The 20,903-nt window shown below is 49.1% G+C and overlaps 1 protein-coding gene across 3 annotated transcripts; it reads left to right on the forward strand.

The window, feature by feature from the left end:
- Positions 1-4,343: 4,343 nt before the first annotated feature.
- On the forward strand, positions 4,344-16,937 carry HTR3A (5-hydroxytryptamine receptor 3A). 3 transcript variants are annotated; one of them, XM_033120648.1, is made up of 9 exons: positions 4,344-4,545; positions 6,895-7,061; positions 8,192-8,236; positions 10,483-10,592; positions 12,061-12,230; positions 14,287-14,447; positions 14,801-15,011; positions 15,128-15,349; positions 16,167-16,937. In XM_033120648.1, exons 1-9 carry the CDS (start codon positions 4,479-4,481, stop codon positions 16,463-16,465), a joined length of 1,452 nt encoding a protein of 483 aa, XP_032976539.1. In that variant the 5' UTR covers positions 4,344-4,478; the 3' UTR covers positions 16,466-16,937. The 3 variants fall into 3 exon arrangements, with proteins under 3 accessions (XP_032976539.1, XP_032976540.1, XP_032976541.1); XM_033120649.1 differs by having other exon boundaries at positions 14,323-14,447; XM_033120650.1 differs by lacking the exon at positions 15,128-15,349.
- Positions 16,938-20,903: the final 3,966 nt, after the last annotated feature.

Here is a 20,903-nt window from a genome sequence, read left to right on the forward strand (position 1 = left end):
AGCACTTCCAAATAGTAGACTTGGTTAACTGTTTGTCCAAATTCATAACGAATAATCTCTCTGATATCAAATTCATAATGAATAACCTTTCTGATATCAAAAATGTTGGCAACATCATTTTGACTCTTGATTTGGACTGATGGAACCTTGTTGGTCACGCAGAACTGGCTGGCTTCCTCTGAGCACTTTGACGCTTTGTTTCAGGGTCGTACTGGTACACCCATGTTTCATCACCAGTGATAACACAGCCCAACACGTCATCTTGCCTCTCCTAAAGGTCTTGGCAAACTTCGACTCTCCTTTGCTTTTGTTCATCAGTGAGCTCCTTTGGGACCATTTTTGTGCATACCTTTCTCATGCTGAGATTTTCAGTTAAGATTTTCCTGGACAACCAAGATGGCATAGCAGGTAAATGCTGTGTTTATCTTCTCTCACATTCACATCAAAATTACAACTAATGTACAAAACAACCATTATTGAGAATCACCTAAAATCAAGCTGAACTGAAGCCTTTCAACTAAGGACTTGCAAAAGAAGCCACCTCCAGACTGGTAAGAAGGTCAGAGATGCAGAACGGGCTGGTCTCACACCTGTGTGTGACCATTAAAGATTGGGAGGGCTATTTTGGCTGTGTGGGTTCCCCCAATCTCTTAAAGGAGTGAGAGATCCCAGCTCCCCCCAGCCCAGGGGTCCAATGACATTGAGACAAGTACCCATAATTTTTGGTTGTGAAAACCAGTGGAGATTTTGACAGAGTGACAGTGTGGCTGCACTCACAGGCGCTCCTCCTAAAGGGACTACACACAGACTTACCCAACAGTGGAATCACTCTCTCTGAGCTCCAGCGCTGGGGCAGCAGCTAGAAAGGCAGCAGGGACAAATGGTAGGGAATTGAATCATCTGGCTTGGGACCTGGGCTGGAGAGGAGGCTTTCTCCTGGATGAAGGAGCTGGTGGAGGCCATTGTTTCTTTGTTGAGCCCTCCCCCACCCCAGTGTGCTAATACAGGTGGCTGCCCTTTCTGGGTTTCCACTGTTCATTTGCCCCGTTCTGGCAATTTGTGACATGACCCCACCCAACTTTCAGGTACACCCAGGCTGCTTTCAGTGTCTTTCTCATGCAGACCACCTGCCTTGGCTCAAGCTGCACTTTCCTAGGGTCTCTCAAAGGTTCATGGAACCCAGAGAGCAGCATCTGGCTTGACCATGTCCTGTACCTCTGGCTGAGCAGCCCTAAGCCAGCACTAGTGGCAGCTGGCCTTGGTTCGCAGCTTGGCCTCTTGAGGTACTTCCAAGCACAGCATGGGTGGCAGACATCTCAGATTTCTTTATGGGTCTCACTAGGTGTTTCTGGGTGGGGCACAGGCTGTGGCTGAAGTAGACCTACAGTGGATCCCCTCCAAGGTGGTCCTAGGACTGGCGCCCCCCAGTGGCCAGCTTCAAAACGAGCTGGAGCATCACCCAGCCGCCTTCAAGTACGACACACCCAAGGTGTGGACTGGGCAGGCACCAGAGTCCTGCTGAGGCAGATCCTGCTCTATAGGATCAGCCCCTGCACAACAACACTTCCACTGTAGTCAAGGCCACTCCTCACAACCAGTGAGCCCAAGGGTCAGTCCCTCACACTGATGTGCAATTGTCAACCACAGCTCAACTACAAGAGGAGGGCACACACAATCCACACAAGGGACACACTTGGAGTGCACGGCTCTGGTGACCAGAAAGACTGCACCACTGAACCCCACAGGACACCTATTACATAAGTCCACTCTACTAAGACTGGAAGACATAGCAGCCCTACCTAATACATAGGAACAAACACAGGGAGGCAGCCAAAATGGGGAGACAAAGAAACATGTCCCAAATGAAAGAACAGAACAAAGCTTCAGAAAAAGAACTAAGCGAAACGGAGATAAGCAATCTATCAGACGCAGAGTTCCAAACACTGGTTATAAGGATGCTCAGTGATCTCAGGGAGAACTTCAACAGAGAGATAGGAAGCATAAAAATGGAGATGACAACCACGAAAAAGAACCAGTCAGAAATAAAGGATACAATAACAGAAATGAAGAATATATTACAGGGAATCAACAGTAGATGAGATGAAGCAGAGAATCCAACCAGTGATGTAGAAGATAAGGTAGCAGAAAACACCCAACCAGAACAGCAAAAAGAAAAAAAGAATCCAAAAAATTGAGGAGAGTTTAAGGGGCCTCCAGGACAACATTAATTATACCAACACTCGCATTATAGGGGTACCAGATGGGGAAGAGAGAGAGCAAGGAATTGAAAACCTGTTTGAAGAAATAATGACAGAAAACTTCCCTAACCTGGTGAAGGAAATGGACATACAAGCCCAGGAAGCACAGAGTCCCAAACAAGATAAACCCAAACAGGGCCACACCAAGACACATCATAATTAAAATACCAAAAGTTAAATACAAAGACAGAATCTTAAAGGCAGCAAGAGAAAATCAGTTAGTTACCTATAAGGGAGATCCCATATAACTGTCAGCTGATTTCTCAACAGGAACTTTGCAGGCAAGAAGGAAGTGGCAGGAAATATTCCAAGTGATGAAAAGCAATGACGTACAATCAAGATTACTCTACCCAGCAAGGCTGTCATTTAGAATTGAAAGCAGATAAGGAGCTTCCCAGATAAGAAAAAGCTGAAGGAGTTCATCACCACCAAACCAGTATTACAAGGAATCTTAGAGGGACTTCTTTAAGATGGGAGGGGGTAAAGGAGGGGTGCAAGGGGAAGGGATTAAGAAGACAAAGTGGTTGTTATACAGTAGTCATGGGGATGTAGGGTATAGCATAAGGAATATGGTCAATAATATTGTAATAACTAGGGATGGTGCCTGATAGGTACTAGAGGGGAATGGGGTTGGGATCAGGGGGAAAAAGGTGAAGCCGTTAAGAAATACAGTTGATAGTTAATACAGTATGAGGAATATAATCAACAATGTTGTAAAGATCACGTAAGGTGCCAGATGGGCACTGGACTTATCAGGGGGATCACGTCATAGACTGTAGATGCCTGGCCAATGCGCTATACACTTGAAACCGAAGTAGAATAATATTGAATGTCAACTATATTGAAATATATAGGTGTGTATAGTCACGGGATGTGGAGTACAACATAGGGAATATAGTCGATGGTATTGTAACAGCTATATAAGATGTCAGAGGGGGTAGCAATTGGGGGGTGGGTTATCACTTTATGAGGGGTTTAAATGTCTAACTATTGCATTGCTTTGTACACCTGAAATGAATAAAAAAAGGTTTTCCTAAATGTTTCTCTATCGATGTTTACTTGGTCTTCTATGCTTTTTACATAGTCAGCCGATGATTTTGACGCACAATTTGATGAATTTTTGCAATGTTTTTGTCAGTTCTGCTCGTTACTGGCCTCCCTGACCTCTCTTCATCAGTGACACGTTCTCTCCCCTCAGCAAAACGTTTAATTTATTTGTACACTGCCATTTTCTTCATGGCATTAGCCCCATAAACTTGGACTAACATGTCCCTGATTTCACTTCCAATCTTGCCAAGTTTAACAAGAAATTTAATGTCTGTTCGTTGTTCTAATTCAAGCTCCGACATTCTCATGAAGACACACAAAAACACATAACAATAATGAATGCCACTCAGCACGACACCGCCACATGTCGACATGAACACAGCTGTGAGACACTGATATCCCAAGGTTAAGAAACCTTACCGAGCTGTTTGTACAGCGCTGCCAATGTAAGTGCACGGTGGCAAGTTCACAAACTTAATTGGCAGATTTTGTGTGTGTGTGTGTGTGTGTGTGTGTGTGTGTGTGTGTGTGTGTATTCCTTCTAAAATATTTAAATATGAATATTTGAGTGAGGACAAAAGGGCAGACATGTGGCGACTCCAGGTCCCCTTCTTCTGTCTGTAGAGATGCCCAGTCACCTGCTTAGCTAGGGGCACTATGTCACTCTGTGGAGCAAGAGAATGGCCCTACTGCTCCTCCTACCTCACCCCTCCCAGCCCCAACCCAGTGCTACGAGACACACTTGCTGTGGGACATAAATTAAGGCAGCTGCCTGGAGCACCCCCCAGCAGACAGACTGTACCCTTGCTCCAGAGGCTCCCGCAGCCCCTTGTCCCCAAGCTACTCCTTGGCCAAACCACCTGGCTGAATGGGTGGACTGAGCTCCAGCCACATGACAGCAGGGCGGGCTCCCTTCTCAGAGGTCCGCTCCCCTTCCCTCCCACCCTGAAACCTGATTCGGCTGAAGAATTGATTGCAGGCAAACTTGGCAGCTTCCCAACCCGGATGGGCTGAGCAGTGTCAGGCTGCAGCCTCAGAAGGTGCTGGGGAGCCGCCTGGAGAGGCAGGCTGCCTGGGACATGAGACTGGCAGAGTGGGAATAGGCTGGCCCTCGGCAGGGCCCACCCGGAGCACCAGTCCTCTCCGAGGCACCCACACCTTGGGGAGCTCACCATGCTGCTGTGGGTCCCACAGATGCTGCTCACCTTGCTTCTGGGCATGCTCCTGACACAGGGAGAAGGTAAGGGGTGGTGGGGAGGACTTGGTCAGCCATGTGTAGAGGGGATGGAGGGGGTGCTTGATTCCTCCAAGGGTTGAAGGAAATTGGGTTTTGGAGTGGGTACAGCTGCAGGAAATCCATGGATCTCCCACATCTGAGCACAAGAGCATTTTGGGCACTGTGGTCCAGCTGGAATGTTGAGGAGGTTGAGCGTCGGGTGACAGCAGGGCTTGCTGAGAGGGGAGCAGAGAAGCAGCCTGCTGTGGTGGAAATGCGCAGACAGGTGCAGGAGACGGGCTCCTTTCCGCTGTGTCCTGCCCCTACATTCGTCAAAAGGCAGCTGCAAGGGACCTTCATGCACTCATTTGGTCCACTGCTTCTTGTTATAAGTGGGAACGCTGTGGTCCAGAAAAGGGGAGTGATTCTCTCAAGACCACACAGCTCGTCAGCGGCAGAGTGCAGACCAGAACTAATGTTTCTGGTCATCTTTCCCCAGCTTTCCTGGTTTCATTGCATGGGTTCTTTGGGTTTCCTAAAGTTCCCTTCCAGGATTAAATTCCAATAACATCAAACTTCTCTCTGCATTCCCCACCCATCCTTTCTGCCTCCTGTGGATGCAGGGTGTTTTAGTCACAAAAGGATCTGTTGTTTCCTTTTGCTGCAGACAACATTCACTCCCCATTTTGGAAGTTTTTCTCCTCGTCCAGAGCTGGGTTGAAGCTGGGGCTGAGGCACAATTAGGATGGACAGGGGGGCTGGACAGAGATAAAGGGCTTATGGGCACGACGATTTTCCTCCCCGTGAGCTGTCATTGGGGAAGCTCGGCAGGACAAGCAGGCCCAGGCTGTAAGTTATGATTGTTCTGGGGCTTCCCTGGCTGAGGAGAAATTCTGCCCCTCCCAGAAATGGCCTTTTTCTCTGGGGCCTGCAGGTTCCAGTCTGGTTCTCTCCGAAATGGTCAGAGTCTCGGACAATAGAATCTGGGCTGCTGCTGCTGTAGCGAAGACACACAGAGCTCTGGGTTTGAATCCCAGTTTCTCTACTTGCAGAACATAGTACTCACATTTCTGAGCCTTGGGGATCCTTATCTGTAAAATGGGCTATCATGACACCCACCCCAGTGGGCTGTTCTAAGATTGAAATGAGTAAAATGTTAACTAACATTATTCTAAAGGAGACACTCAATAAATGCTCTCTTGTCTTCTCTCTCTGCTCTGCTATGTTCTAAGAGAAGCTAGAAGTTTATCAGGGATAGGTAGGTGAGGGGCAAGAAGGGGACTCTGGAGGACCAATTTGCTGTACGGGTTACACTTACCATAGACAAGATGAGAGAAGAGGCAGTCTTCTTTAGCGAAAGCCAGGCCTGCTGACACTTGGTCTCACTTTGCCAGTCCCCTCAGGCCTTGGAGCCTGTACCCTGGTCCTCTAGGATGCTCTCCCTTCCCCACCCTACACCTTTCACCTTCATATGTCTTGGCACCTTTCAGGAAGTCCTTCTACCACTTCCTAGAGGGCTATCTGAGGTGCACCTGAAATCTCCATAGAATGGGGCTAGGGCCTAGGAATGGGGTTTTCTTGTCACTGTTTTGTACTCCTGCTCTGGGAACAATTTGTTGTCTCCTTGCTTCCTCCACACCTCACCCCTAACCCTCTTCCTAACTCCATCAAGTTTGCTCACATAGCAACCTTATGAAGGGACCTGGTAAACCCTCCCCCAGGAGTCTGTGTGCACATAGAAGTGGGGAAGGGGAGCTACTGGGGGTGGATTTTGCTGGAGGGAGAGGAGATGTCAGTTTTCACTGGATGTCCACCCTTCTTTCTTTGTCAGTTGCAGGCCAAGGTCAAGGAGATGATGAGGAGCTTTGTGGACAGTGAGTCTGACCTTGGCTGAGGCAGACCCTCGTGCAGACCATTGGGCTTAACAACAGTGCACTTAGGGCCACTTCGTTTGCATCCCTCTCACCTACGGGTTTCATACACCCAGGGCCAGCTCCCCTTTAGCTCCCAAGTGCCCCTTACCGGAGCCCGCAGGCTGACCTCCTCTGGGCAGTTATCTGCTCTCAACCATTCTCAGCCCTTGGCCTACTTCAGACCTCACCCGTCTGTTTTACCTTCCCTTACAACTCAGCTTCCTCTCTCATTTAAATTAATGCATAGTTTAGTCTTAATGAGATAATACCTTTGAATTTTGGCAGAAATCTCTGAAGATAAAATGCAATAGTGATGAATATTTCAGTCTGTGGGGGTATCTGGAATTTTGTGAGGTGGGAATGGTGAGGACACTTTCCTTTTAGTAGCTTTCAAACCTGGGCAAGAGAACCAAAGAAAGACCCAGGCTCTGATGGCCACTTTGAACTGTTCTTTCCCCAGCCAGGCACAGCGGGGGCCTCCAGGCCCATAATACCTCCAGGCCCGCTCTGGGGAGGCTGTCAGATTACCTCTTGACCAACTATAAGAAAGGCGTGCGACCCGTGCGGGACTGGAGGAAGCCAACTACTGTATCCATCGACGTCATTGTCTATGCCATCCTCAGTGTGGTGAGTGCTCAGCCCTACTCTGCCCCCAACTCAGAGGTGGCAGCTTGGGGTGGGAGGCCAGTTATCCCCTGGGCAGCATGGCGGGCCTCCTTGTATCCATAGTACCCGTGGTCAGGTGCCACGGCTCAGGACAGACTGCAGCAGACAGCAGCACCCATCGTGTGCACAGCTGCACAAAGCAGGAAACCAGGTGACCTGTGTGGCTGCTTCTGCCACAGCCCTATGGCCAGTGGGCCACTTACCACATGTGTTTCTTCACAGACGGTATCATGGTAACCGTCTCCCTATGTAAGCTGTGTGAGGGTTCAGACTGTCCTGTTCATCTCCGCGCATGATGGTTTTACACAGGTCCCTGGTACATGGTGGGTATTAATTACTCAATGGTTGTTGAAGAGTTAATCATAAATCAATTAATTAATTGATTCCTTCATCAAGTTGGGCCGGGTGCACAGCCCAGCAGAAGAGGTTGACCTTGTGCAGAGATAAACAAGTAGGCAATTACAGAAAAGCAGGGCACTGGGCTGGGATAGAGTGGGCAGGAACTGACCTCGTAATCTCCAATGCAGACCACGTGGCTGTTTTGTGAAGGGCAATAGGAAATTAGATGGGAGGGAGGGCAGGTGATGAAGTTTTCACTCTATATGGTTTCATACTTCTTGACTTCATACTAGGGCAGGAGATTATATTTATATATATATAATATATAATACATATGGAGATATATATATATAATATATATGGAGAGAGAGAGATGATATTGTTATATATGCCTTGTATTACTATCTTCTATTATGTTATATATATCATATATGTAAAATATAGATAACAGACATATATACCAGGGGTGCCAAAAAAGTGTATACACATTTTAATACATGATATAATAAAGGTATATATAATTGTATGTGTGTGTGTGTGTGTGTGTGTGTGTGTTACTGTATTTCTTTGTAGGTGTATCCTAGTAAATGACGAACTTTTCCTGGCTGGCCCCTTCTCCCTGCCCCTTTTCTTGACTCTCACTTCCCAAGGCACTAGGGATACAAAGCAACAGCTCCTTCGAGGGGTGGTATGTGCAGGGTGGACCCCCAGACCACAAGGCCACCTATGCTAAGCTCCCTTTCCTTTCTCAGGACGAGAAGAATCAGGTCCTGACCACCTACATCTGGTACCGGCAGGTAAGCAGAACAGCCCTACTCCCACATTTCCTGAGACACGACTTACCCTTGCAGGAAGGATTTCTCCACCTCGAGGCGTCGGGAAACGCAGAGGCCTTGGTGAGGGAGGCGGGGAGAGGTTCATGGGCGTGTTCAGCGTGAGATCCAGGAGCCTGGACTCCTCGAACTCAGGACTGGAAATGGAAACCAATGTGAAGGTCAGGGAGGAGAAATCCTCTGACCCCCTCTGGGTTCTGAAGATCTTCGCAGCATCCCAAACAAGCGCTTGTCCAACCTCTGTTGATTGAACACCTCCAGTGACTGGGAGCTCAGAAGGCAATTATTTCATTTTCAAACAGCTTTAATTGCTCGAAAGTTCTTCCTTCTATTAAGCCAAATTGAACAACAACCAAATTGGGTGATTGAAACAGGATGATTCCCGTCCACTTAGTCCTCACATCCTTGGCCATTTCCCCACTCTTCCAGCTTCTGCTGGGCATTGGTCAGGCACTGATGGTGGAAGTCTCTGAGGCCTTAGCAGCATTTCTGGCTTGGTGGAGGAGGGCAGGCAAACAGTGGCCTGTCCACAGTTGTGTCCTGCTCTGGCAGCCCCTGGGGCTGTGGGGGAACACATCAGAGCAGAGGGGAAGCTAAAGGGGCTGAAGAGAGGGGGACCAGGGGGATGAGGACAGTTCATGGAGGTTGAACCTGAGAGAGGCTCTGGGGACACACCTGGTATAGCATATGCAGGTCTCTGTTAAATCCCTTCCTGCACCTCATGGCACACTCCACACCACCCGCTCATGACATAGGGAGTGGGGTGAAGGAAGAAGCCAGAATACTGATTTCTGACGTACTTCTCCCTTTCTGCCTTAGGGAGGTCCCTAAATACAGACCATGTCCTGCCTCAAGGGAAGGGACCCAAGAAAGAACAGGCAGCTTGGAGCTCCTTTACTTGGACAACAGGCCTAGGTCCCACCTCTCAGCCTCTAGGGTCACTTGTCTGTCCCAGCAGTGAGGAGATACCCATCTATATATGCCAGAGACTGCGCTAAGGGACCAGAATTGGAGACACAAACTAGACTCGGGGTCCTGCCCATCGTAAGCTCACAGGTTAGACAATTAGACAATTAAATGCAGCAAGACAGCCCCCGCAATGTACCAAGGACAAGATGTCAACCATGAGAGTACAGAGAAGGCACATAAAACCTAGCCTGAGGGGTGGGGTTCACAAAAGATTCCAGGAGAAAGGAATAGACAGGGGAGTTGGTTAAGTCTGGAAGGATGACTCACCTCAATAAAGAAGACAAGAATTGCAGTATGGAAGAGGGAGCAGGGTATGCCGAGATGTGGAGGTTTCAACAATGTTTAATTCCATGTGGCTAGAGTGTAAACTCTACAGAGAGGCATGGCAAAACAAAACAAAACAAAACAAAACAAAACACTAAACAGATGGGTGGAGGCCAGATTTTGTTGACCATTAGGTTTAACTTTACCCTATTGCCCATGGGGCACCACTGAAGAATTTTAAGCAAGGGAGTGACATGGTCACATTTACATTTTATGTTTCTATAAAATTAGGGTAATTCATTATATTATATTTTATAACCCTTTCAATGTGTGTCCTTTTTGCTTTTTTTTCTAGTGATTTAAAAGACATATTCTTATTTCAATCTAGTCATGCTTGTATTTAGTTCTCATTATTTTGTCTATTACCAGTGATAACACATAAACATAATCTATTAACCCCCCAAGAATAGCACCATTTATTTAGCATGCCCGTCCTCATGGACCACTCCCACTGACGCACCATCTTTTTCTCATGTTTTCAAATAAAATGTGAAATGTTTAAAATATATATATATATATATTTTAGATCAGTCATTCTGGCAAGATAGTGGAAAATGCATTGATCAAAACAGTAACCATGCCTACCTGTGAGGTGCACGTTATGACCCCGATTTGCATATGTGCAGACCAAGACCCAAGAAGCTCTTTGTCTAAGATCCCTCAGTTGGTGGAGAGGGAATTCAAAACAGTAGAAATGACCTAATGCTTTGGCTGCATGTGTCTGTGTCGTATTTGCATGAAGGGAGTGAGTGAGTCCAGTGGCAGGGGGTCTCTCAGGTACTGCGGAGTGATTTGGGGGCCACTGACACCCGATGCTCACCTGTCGCCTTGGCACGAGCGGTGAAGTGGGCCTGAGCTGTGGACAACCCCCACTGGAGACGGGGGGCTGCCTGTGACGGCTCCTGCTCCTCCCCTAGTACTGGACTGACGAGTTTCTCCAGTGGAACCCCGAGGACTTCGACAACATCACCAAGTTGTCCATCCCCACGGACAGCATCTGGGTCCCCGACATTCTCATCAACGAGTTGTGAGTACTGGCGTCAGCTGCTGGGCGGCAGGGTGGCCGAGGGGCCGCGACGGCAGGCGTGGGGACACCCGGTCACTGCTGCTGCGTTTCCACTGTCCCACCCAGACGTGCAGAACTGTGGGTAATTGGCTGGGGCCCAAATTCCCATCTGTCTTTTTATTTTCCCCTTTGCTTTTGTAAAACTCCTCTTTTTCTATGCTTGATGCTGAAACTCTAGTGCTTGGTGTAAGGGCCCCTTCCTGGGGGAAGAGAAGCCAGTGAATGAACTCACACCGTTATAAAGGCCAAATGAGAAACAGCTGCTTTTTAAAGGCACAGTAATGTCACTCAAAGGAAGGAAGTGCTGAGGGTGACCCCTGGCCACAGGGGAGATTTGGAGCTGGGAGACACTCACATCTCTCAAGCCACACGTGTGCCTGACTAGCCACAAATTGAACCCTCAATCTGAAGTGGGTCCCATTAGCCTTCACTCTCAGCAGCCAGACACTGTCCTTTTGCCCCAGCCAACATTCCTTCTCCCCATCCTTCAGGTGTCTTCAGGCTCCACTGCCTGGGCTTCTGAACACAAGGGCAGGGAAGACGGCTATGGGTGACGGGTGGAAGGAGAAGGTGGCCGGGGCCAGTCACCCTCCACCCAGTCCCCACTGCATTGCCCAGCTCCAGGGGATGCCACTCACACTGCTTTTCATGAGAAGCAGTCGACCTGGAGACCCATGCCTGCATAGCCCAGGCTGGAAGGAGTTGAGAAAATCCCAGTTTCTGGCTGGATCTCCAGTATGAACAGTGAAGTAGCTTTAGTCTTGAATTCTCATCTCTCAGCCTGATTCCACAGAAGGCTGAGGCTCAGAAACCTCAGGCTCAGCCCACTCGATGCCATAGTGGTCACTTGGGAGACGTTGGGGGTCAGGGGTCTGCTGAGAAAGTGGGAGAAAGTCTTTCCCGCCGTGCCCAGTTCTTCTCAATGATTTCTCTAGTTCCTTTTCCTCCAGTGACGATTAATCTCATTTCACAGGACTTCTAGGGATGGGAAGCAAAGAGGAGCCCAAGTCAGGAGAGAACCCAGAGTTCTGCTTTCCCACCAAACCGGCCCATTGTCCCTTGGCTGGTCACCCTGGGAGCCGAGGTCTGCCCAGCCCACTGGGTGGCAGCACAGGGACAACTAGGCATGCTCCTGACAGCCTGTGGCTGTGGGGTCCATAGATTCCTTGCCTGCATTTTGTGGCTAGGTTTCCAGTGAAATGAAGACATGCCCTTTACTGCTTGGAAAGTCGCCTTGACAATGGCAGGTAAGGAAGCCTAAAACAGAGAAGGAGGCTGGAAAAATCAAGGCTAGGAAAAACAGTGCAGGTCGTCCTGCTGCCTAGACCCTCCCTGAATTTCTTTCCCTGCTGGGTTGCTCAGAGACCTTCAGACTCCCAGGGCTTGACCTACTCCCTGAGCTCCAAATTGACCCCTCTTCCCTGGCCAGTGTGGACGTGGGGAAGTCTCCAGATATCCCGTATGTGTATGTCCGGCATCATGGTGAGGTCCAGAACTACAAGCCCCTCCAGGTGGTGACCGCCTGTAGCCTGGACATCTACAACTTCCCCTTCGACGTGCAGAACTGCTCACTGACCTTCACCAGCTGGCTGCACACCAGTGAGTAGATGGGCTTCGGAGGCGGGGCAGAGGTTGGGGGACCCAGAGACACCCAAGTGACGGACACATCCTAGGATGCATTCTCCCTTATCCAACTTACTTGTCATTTATTTTCTTAATGCCACGGAGCCTCTCGTTCCTTATCCTTCAAGTGGGACTAACATGTTTGCTCTTACATCTCTCTTAGTCGTCATATGGGTTGAAGTGTAAACTGACTGCAAGACACTCAGTAAGGGCCAATTCTTTCTCCGTATCGCTACTAGGATCTGCACTCAACGTCCCTCCAAGCACCCACTTCTCCTCTCCACTGATTCATCCTCCCCTTGATCTTGTGTCCAGGTTTCTGCAGTAGCCTCCTAGCTGTTCTCACTCCATCTTTCTTGTCCCCCTCCCATTCATGTTCCTCACAGCAAACAGGGAGCTCTCATTAAAATGTAAATCTGATCAGTCACTCGCTTAAAATGCTCAATGGCTTCCTAGCAGTCCTGAGACAGAATCAAATCCTTCACCTGGCTGATAGGCCCTGCAAAGTCTGGCCTTGCCCACAGCCCACCTCTCCAGCCCCAGCTCGCTCACGCTCCCCTGAGCTCTGCTCCAGCCCAGCTGCCTCCCTGGAAGGCCCCACAGTCCCGTTCTTTTCCTTTATCACATCCTGCTTCCTCTCCAGGCCACCTTGCTCCTCCCTCCTCCCTTTCCTGCTCCCCTTCTTGCCCACTCTTGCCCCAACCACACCTGGCTTGTCCAGCTCCTCTACTCACCTTCGAATCACAGCATCAGTGCGAGTTCCTTGGGGAAAACACTTTTTATCCCCCAGACGAGGTATCCCTGATGCCCAAATTTATAGCCTACTGTTCTTCCCACTTCTATTGCATTTATCAGTACTTGTTCAATGTCAACTTCTCTACCAGATATAAACTTAGAGAGGGCAGGAGCACGATTTCTGTCCCACCATTAGATACCAGCACAGTGCCTGGCACAGAGAAAGGTGCTGGCAAGCTTACATTGCGTGGATGAATGCTAAGTGCTCACTAAAGTCTAGTGAAGTAAGCATCTCCCTACTGCAAAAAGGCGTCCTCCACATCTATTCTGCTTTTGTTGTATCTGCTGGAAATTACAAAGGTAATATGTAACTTCCTTGAACAAAAACCAGAATTACAAATGATCTTTGACCTTTGATCTCTACCCTCAATCCCAAAGTCTTCACCAATTCCCCACACCAAGATTTACCAACTTTTATCAGTATAAACTTCATATAGTATGTTCTTCCCAGCCCTTCTCTATCCTTTGCACACACACATATATATGTATATATTATACATAGGTGTGAAAGTACATGGAAATTATTCTATAGGTTTTTTTTACATGAATGTATCATTTATGCTACTGCTACTTGATTCTTTTTACTCAACAACAGGTCTTGGACATTTTTCCAAGTTAGTGTATATTTAGATCTCCCTCAAATTCGGACTCAAATTCTACACTATATCTCATGGTATGGATACATCATAGTTTATTAAGCATTTTCCTGATTAGTGGATATTTAGATCTTTCCCACTATTTTGCCGCAATGGATACTCCTGTCCTCTGGTACATATGCATGTCTGTTTCTCTAATACAGATACAGAGAAGTAAGACTGCTATTCTGTAAGTGGGGGTTTGCTTGTTTCCTAATTCACCTTTAAAGACAGGTGGCTCTATGAAGACAAAAGTGAAGAATATTGATTTTTGTTCACTTCCTAAACAGGTAATTCTAACAGGGACACCTAGAAAGTGTGTGGAAGCAGGGTGTGTGTGTGTGTAAGAGTGGGGGCATTTCTAATAAATGATTTGTCTTGCTCTTTGCATTTTGCTGTGTGATTTCATTCAAGACTCCATTTCCCTCACTACAGTCCTACTGTACAGATAGGTCAGTGTGCACGACTATCTCATTTTGTAGCTGAGGACACCGAGGCTGAGATGAGCTGAGTCGTGGGTTAGCCACTCTGTGTCCCAAGACCACAGGGCCTTGTACGCTCTGGCACTAAACTCCAGAGCTGGCTTGATTCTTCTCTTTCAGTCCAGGACATTAACATCTCCCTGTGGCGCTTGCCAGAAAAGGTGAAGTTCGACAAGAGTGTCTTCATGAACCAAGGCGAGTGGGAGCTTCTGGGAGTGCTGACCCAGTTTCGGGAGTTCAGTATCGAAAGCAGCAACTGCTATGCAGAAATGAAGTTCTACGTGAGTGGGACAGGGAGCAGATGTGGGTAAATTGATGACTAGAACTACTAGAGTGTCACCCCAGGTAGACTGGAGGAGGCACATGGGCAGAAGCTCTGTGGCACTTTGCCCAACTCCCAGGCACACTCACCAGGGGATCTTCAAAGAAGTAGGTGGGGAAACAACTGAACTTCCCTTCACTTGTCCTGAGCAGCACGAGCCTGGGTCCAGAGACAGAATATGGCTCTGTCTGTTTCCTTCTCTGGCAATAGAGGTTAAGAGCTCCACAAAGCTGGGGGTCAGGGCTGGCGTGGTGGCTCTGGGTGCAGGGCCTGTGTGCCCCAGTCTCCCCCAGATCTCCTCTCCGCTCCCAGGTGGTCATTCGCCGGCGGCCCCTGTTCTATGCTGTCAGTCTCCTGCTGCCCAGCATCTTCCTGATGGTCATGGACATCGTGGGCTTCTACCTGCCCCCGGACAGTGGGGAGAGGGTCTCCTTCAAGATCACACTCCTCCTGGGCTACTCTGTCTTCCTGATCATTGTGTCTGACACGCTGCCAGCCACGGCCATCGGCACTCCCCTCATTGGTAAGGCCCCCGCCTGGGGCAGAGCTTGGTATGGCCCAGGAACTGAGGAATGGCCCCCTCCCACCTGCTGTGTGTGTCACCCCTCCCTCCCTCCCTGCCCTGCCCTGAATGTACAGGTGTCTACTTTGTTGTGTGCATGGCTCTGCTGGTGATAAGCTTGGCTGAGACCATCCTCATCGTGCGACTGGTGCACAAGCAAGACCTGCAGCAGCCTGTGCCTGCCTGGCTGCGGCACCTGGTCCTCGAGAGAGTTGCCCTGCTGCTTTGCCTAGGGGAGCAGTCAACTTCCCATAGGTGCCCAGCCACCTCCCAAGCCACCAAGACCAATGAGTGCTCAGGTGAGAGGGAAAGGGTCCCAGCATCCTTCTGGTCCGGGTGCAGACACATGGCAGAGTGTCTCTGGAGGATGTGCCATGCTCTCTACATGAGTGTTTCAAACCACGCCATCCCAGTCCATTTCTTTTTGTCCTCCTTTCTGGCTAGGGCCAAGCCTTTTACAGAAGATGTTTGGTTAACCTAAGACCATCTCATCATGAGCTAATGAACTAGGGCACCCACCCGCCTAATGACTAATCTCATTGCTCACCTGGTGAAGGTAACGGTATCTGAAGGTGTGTTTTCTGGTGCAGAAAGACACAGACTCATGAGAGAGAGCAGTGAATTCAGAGTCCCGACACCTAGGCCTTGGTGGCCTCACGATTAAGTGATGCACCAGCTGTGGCCACAGGCTAGTTATATAACGTCCCTGAGCTTTAGCACCTTCAAATAGAGGTAATTACCCCATCTCTGCTCTTTCATGAGGCTGTCGTGAGGTTCAAATGAAATATTGGATATCAAATTGCTAGGCAAAGCTCGTGAGTTTTAAAAAAAAAAAGTGCATGGGAAGGATAAACACCAATGTCATGATACGATGCCTGGGAGAGGGGATGGAGGGTGTGACAATGGAGAGGTATACGGGAATCTTTCGTTGTACTGGATTTCTTTATTTGCTTTAAGTTGGATGGTGGATACACAAATATGTAAGTTATTCTCGATACTCTTTATGTCTGAAATTGTTCATAATAAAAATTTCTGCAGGCCAAAGAAACATAAGGTACAGAGTTCAGGCCATCGGCTGGGCCTTCGTCCCTTGCCAATGCTCTGTCCTTCTTCCAGACATGGGAAACCACTGCAGCCACGTGGGAGGACCTGTGGACTTGGACAGGACCCAGAGGGGCAGAGGCAGCCCTCCCCCACCAGTGCGGGAGGCCTCCCTGGCGGTGCGTGGGCTGCTGCAGGAGCTGGCCTCCATCCGGCACTTCCTGGAGAAACGGGAGGAGAGCCGAGAGGTGGCCCGCGACTGGCTGCGCGTGGGCTCTGTGCTGGACAGGCTGCTTTTCCGCATCTACCTGCTGGCGGTGCTGGCCTACAGCATCACTCTGGTCACACTCTGGTCCATCTGGCAGTATTCCTGATGGGTATAGCCCAGCAGGGGAAGGTCCTGCTTAGGATGGGATGGGAGAATTTCAGGGCCCAGGGGATGCCAAGGACGTTCTCAAGACACATGTACAGTTCCATCCCTGTTTCCAATGCCAATTCATCTCTGCAATCCCAAACCTGGGCCTCAGCTCTTCCCCTCAAACCTTGATGTTCAAGACCCTTACGTCCTCTCCCCCCCACATACCTGCCCATTATGGTTTTAAAACCTGTTGTCTTAGATTAAGAGAAGCCTGTGCATCCCCTAACTTCATTCTATATATCTATGCATCAAGCCTCAGTTTCCCCAGGGGCACCTCCCTGAATAAGATACTTTAGAATTCTGCTCATCTCCCTCAACCTTGTTTTTAGAAACTGAAGGCAAACCAACTCTCTGCTACTGGGGCCTGGTAACTCTGCATTAGGTTTATCTAACACTAATATCTCCCTCTTTATCTCACCTATGACCTCTTCCCTTAACACTCATGTTTCATCAGATGGTGGGGGAGGGGTAGTAAAATGCGATGAAGCTCTAAACTCTCTTCTTGACCATTTGTCAGCAGCTGGGTGGGTGGAAGAAGAGGTTTAAAGTCACTGGTGGAAATGAAGTTGGATAATTATCTGTGGCTTCCGTAGTTTGGTGCTTCCTGCCCCCAAGGAATTGGGTGGTGACCAAATGTTGGTTGTTATAAAGAAACAATAGGAGGTGGGATTTAAGGTGGGAGGGTCAGGACCAGGTGGTTACTTAGTTCTGTGACCCCCTGGAAAGATGCTGGAAGGATCCACAGAGTCCTGTAATCAACCTAGGCCCAAAGAGGTCGCTCAGTGAAGCTGGGATCAAGTTCTCTCCCTGCTAGAGGATCCTGCAATAAAGACGAGGACATCAGCACCATGGCCAGCAGCACCTGGTTTTTGTGTTTGAAAGGCAGAGAAAGCTAAGGCTCGAGATTTTTAATCTCCTTTGGGAACTCTCAGCATTCAGCCCCTGGCACATCCACTCGCAAGCAGGACCATGAGGGAAGCAGAGGCGGGGACATGGTATTTGATCTTACTTATATCCTGGCCTCCTCTCCCAGACATCAGGGTTTTAAGACATGCTGCCGAGCACCCCAGCTCCTCACTCCACCCAGTTAACAAGCATTCAGAGGAAAGGAAGGCCAGAACCCACCAAGAGTGATGGTATTAGTGTCCTCCATGTTTTCCCGACGCTTTCTCTGGTTCTCCCTTTCTCATTCCAGCCTCATCCCTCTCCTTGTCTTGGGCTGCCTCTCACTCAGAGAAAGGCATGTGGACAGAGTCTGAACACTGCCGGGCTAAAGGGAAAGGACCAAAAAGAAATGTCTGAAATGATTTGTTCCAGGTTAGCCAGTTATACAGGATTCAGTATGGAACACCTGAAGTTATACCTTCCCTTGATCCCAAACTCTGCAGTTTTAGTTAGTAGACTACCCTGGAGGTTGGGGAGAGGGCAGAACCTTGGGCCCTTGGGAGCATAGAAGCTGAGGAAGGGGGCTTGTCTGTTCAGCTTCTCGCAGTTTCTTTTCACCCCAGGTTCCACAGCAAGCAGCAGGTTTCATTAAACATTGTTAACTGGCTGCTGGTTCCAAAGGTGAACTGCAGTGAGGTTTCGTCTGCTGCTTCCACCCCAGACATACGTGCTTTTGACATGTGTTAAGGATTTTATATTTCTCCTTGTTTTGTTGGTGGATAGGTATCAAGGTCTCCCAGCAAAAGCAGGCGATTGTGGGGCTGGGGAGTGGTGCCCATTCACAACTGTTGCTCGCTACTGAGGAGATATTTTTCATCCCAACACTCTTAGGAGGGTCCCTGCAGCCCATACTTTGGAGCCTCGTCTTGGGATCAAAAGCTGCCCCACTCCACATGAACTTGTTGGGCCCTCATACTGCTCAATGATTCCCATGTCTCAGGCCAGAGAGAGAGAAACTTGGACAGTCTGGCACCATTGATGCACCACTGGTCAGTAAGTGGGTGCCTATTGACAAAGTGTCCAACCAGAGAGCTAGTAGGACACTAATTAACCTATCGATTCCTCATCTCCCTCTCCCCACCCTTTGCCCACAATCAATGGGGCAACAGAGCCCAGCACTGAGGCAGCCAATTAACCACCTCAAGAATGAGCTGCCACGTGTAACATCTTCTGCTCCACTAGCCACAGCCAATCAGCTCATCGATCCGCATGCCAGCTGTGCTGCCCAGGCATGGGAAACTGAGGCCAGGGCCAGCGAATTCCCAGTGTACTCACTCTTGTCAATACTAACTCAGTATTGACCTTGACCTTCTCCCAAAGAGACCTTTACTCTGCCTGGGATGTGAGAAGACCCAGAACGTCCCTCCCACCTGTTGTATTTCCCGGAACCTGCTTCCTTCCCTCCTCCTGCCACTGGAGCTCATTCCTTCTCCTTCTGTCCTAAGCAGAGAGAGAAAATCAGAAATTTACCACGTCTTCCCCAGTACTCCTGAAACGCTTACCTGTTCTCTGTCTCATCTCTACTCCTCTGCTCCTATGAGTACTCCCAGTTCTCACCTCCTTTTCCCATCCACCCCACTTTCCAAAACCTGTCACTTCTACTCAGAAGATCCCATTAAAGGTTTTGAAAGTGTCCAGTCGTTGGTAGTGCTCTAAGCTGTGGGGCCGGCTTGAGGCTGCCTTTCCTCCTGGATGATGGCAACCTGTGCTCAGAGCCCATCGCAGGAGAGCACATCCTGTGGCTTTCAGGATAGTCCAGGGGGAGTAGCTGAGCTCAGAGTCAGAAGATGGGCTTGGGGGCAATTTCCTAGAGAGAATAGGAGGGAGGACAGGTTGCCTGGGGGGGTGAAGGAAGGGGAGGGAGAATGTATGGAGAGGTGTGGTTTAGCATTCCCCAGCCAGATTCTCCTCCCTCCCCACCTCCCCGCAGCCTCTGAATCAATACATTTTGAATCTAATCTAATAACAGAGATTTAACGAGGCGATAATGTGTGTGCAGCGGCCAGGCGCTTTGTCTCTTCTTTCAGGCGGCAGCTGGGGCCCATTATCCCAGGACAATGCCCCGTGCTAATCACTCCTCTCTCCTCCCCCGTGTTGGGGAGGGGTGGTGGGCAAGAGAGGGCAGCTCCTCCCCTGACTGGCGGGGAGTGGAGGGGTGGAGTGGGGCGGGGAGAGAAGTGGAGAAGGTCTGGAGAAGGGTCTGGACAGGCCCCACACTGTCTTGACCTGACACCAACTCATTGGCCTTCTCCCTGGGGTCTGTTCTGACCGGCAGGGTTGGAAGCCCGTACTGCACACAAAGAGCAGATAATTACCTATCAGCTGCAGCACCAGTGGCTGTGAGTTGGGTGGGTTTTGTTGCTTTTTTTTTTTCTCCCTCTAACTTGGTCCTCTATAATTTGAGCTCTCCCGTTAAGTCCTGTGATTGGCCAGCGCTGACTGCCACAGTTAGAGAATTAAACCCTGGTTTTAGAGACCAAGAATACCCCTCTCTGAAACAGAAGATTGCTCTACATCCTCTATCTCTTCTATCTGAGACCTGACAAGAAAAAAAATTCTGAAGTGTTCTAAATTATAACTACAGCAGCCAGAGAGTGAGCGAAAGAGACAGAACAGTTAGCCTGTTAATAGCTGTAGGCCAGCTCTGCCAAAGACTGCTCACGTTCCTAGTGTATGTTGGAACTTCAGATTAATTCCCAGGTGGCTATTTTCACGATTATTCTAAAGAGAGAATAGCCAGGCACCTTCGAACCCCAGGAGGCTCTGCTTCTGATTTACACATGAACTTTCTGGGCTTGCCCACAACCTATCCAAGGGAGCAAAAACACTCCTTCCTTGGACTCTGTGCCAATTCCAGAACTGCCTGCTTCACTTTCTCCAGTCCCCTTTGCCTGTAGCCAATGTATATTCTTTCAGAACAGCTTACATCTTGCTCCCAACCCCCACTGGATGCATAAAAACACTGTAAAACTCAGGGACAACAGACATGTCTTTCCTACCTAGCTCTGCTGCTGTGGTTTAGACCCCATGCCCCAAAACCGGTTTTTTGTTTTGTTTTCTTTTGTTTTTGTTTTGTTTTGTTTTGTTTTGTTTTGCTAGCAATGACCTAACAAACACTTTCGTTTAAAAAGACTTTCAGCCATGGAAGTTCCTGTCCCATACCTTTGTGTCCTTTTTACTCCTGTCACTTTCCTCCCCACCCCCCTCCCCTGCACATGCCCAGCTCCTTTGCACAGAATTCCTCCCTAAAACCATAGCTTTGAGTTCCTGCTCTGGCAAAGTGTATAGACACTGGCACAAACTGGGTGGTCTATCATTCTGGCCAGATCTCTCCTATTCAATTCCACCTCCTGTGTCCCTGTCTGCAAAGAGAGCTAAACTCTTGTCCATCTTTGGCCAGGGGCTGACACAACACGGTCCTTCTAAATTCTTTCCACAAGGTGGCAGCA

The sequence above is a fragment of the Rhinolophus ferrumequinum genome, chromosome 11, assembly GCF_004115265.2.
Source record: "Rhinolophus ferrumequinum isolate MPI-CBG mRhiFer1 chromosome 11, mRhiFer1_v1.p, whole genome shotgun sequence".
NCBI lineage: Eukaryota > Metazoa > Chordata > Mammalia > Chiroptera > Rhinolophidae > Rhinolophus > Rhinolophus ferrumequinum.

Excerpts from the sequence above, each read along its gene's own strand:
- HTR3A (XM_033120648.1), top strand. The coding sequence starts at position 4,479 with ATGCTGCTGTGGGTCCCACAGATGCTGCTCACCTTGCTTCTGGGCATG. Across the intron at positions 8,237-10,482 it reads CCTACATCTGGTACCGGCAG|TACTGGACTGACGAGTTTCT; the intron begins GTAAGCAGAACA and ends CTCCTCCCCTAG. Across the intron at positions 15,012-15,127 it reads CATCGGCACTCCCCTCATTG|GTGTCTACTTTGTTGTGTGC; the intron begins GTAAGGCCCCCG and ends CTGAATGTACAG.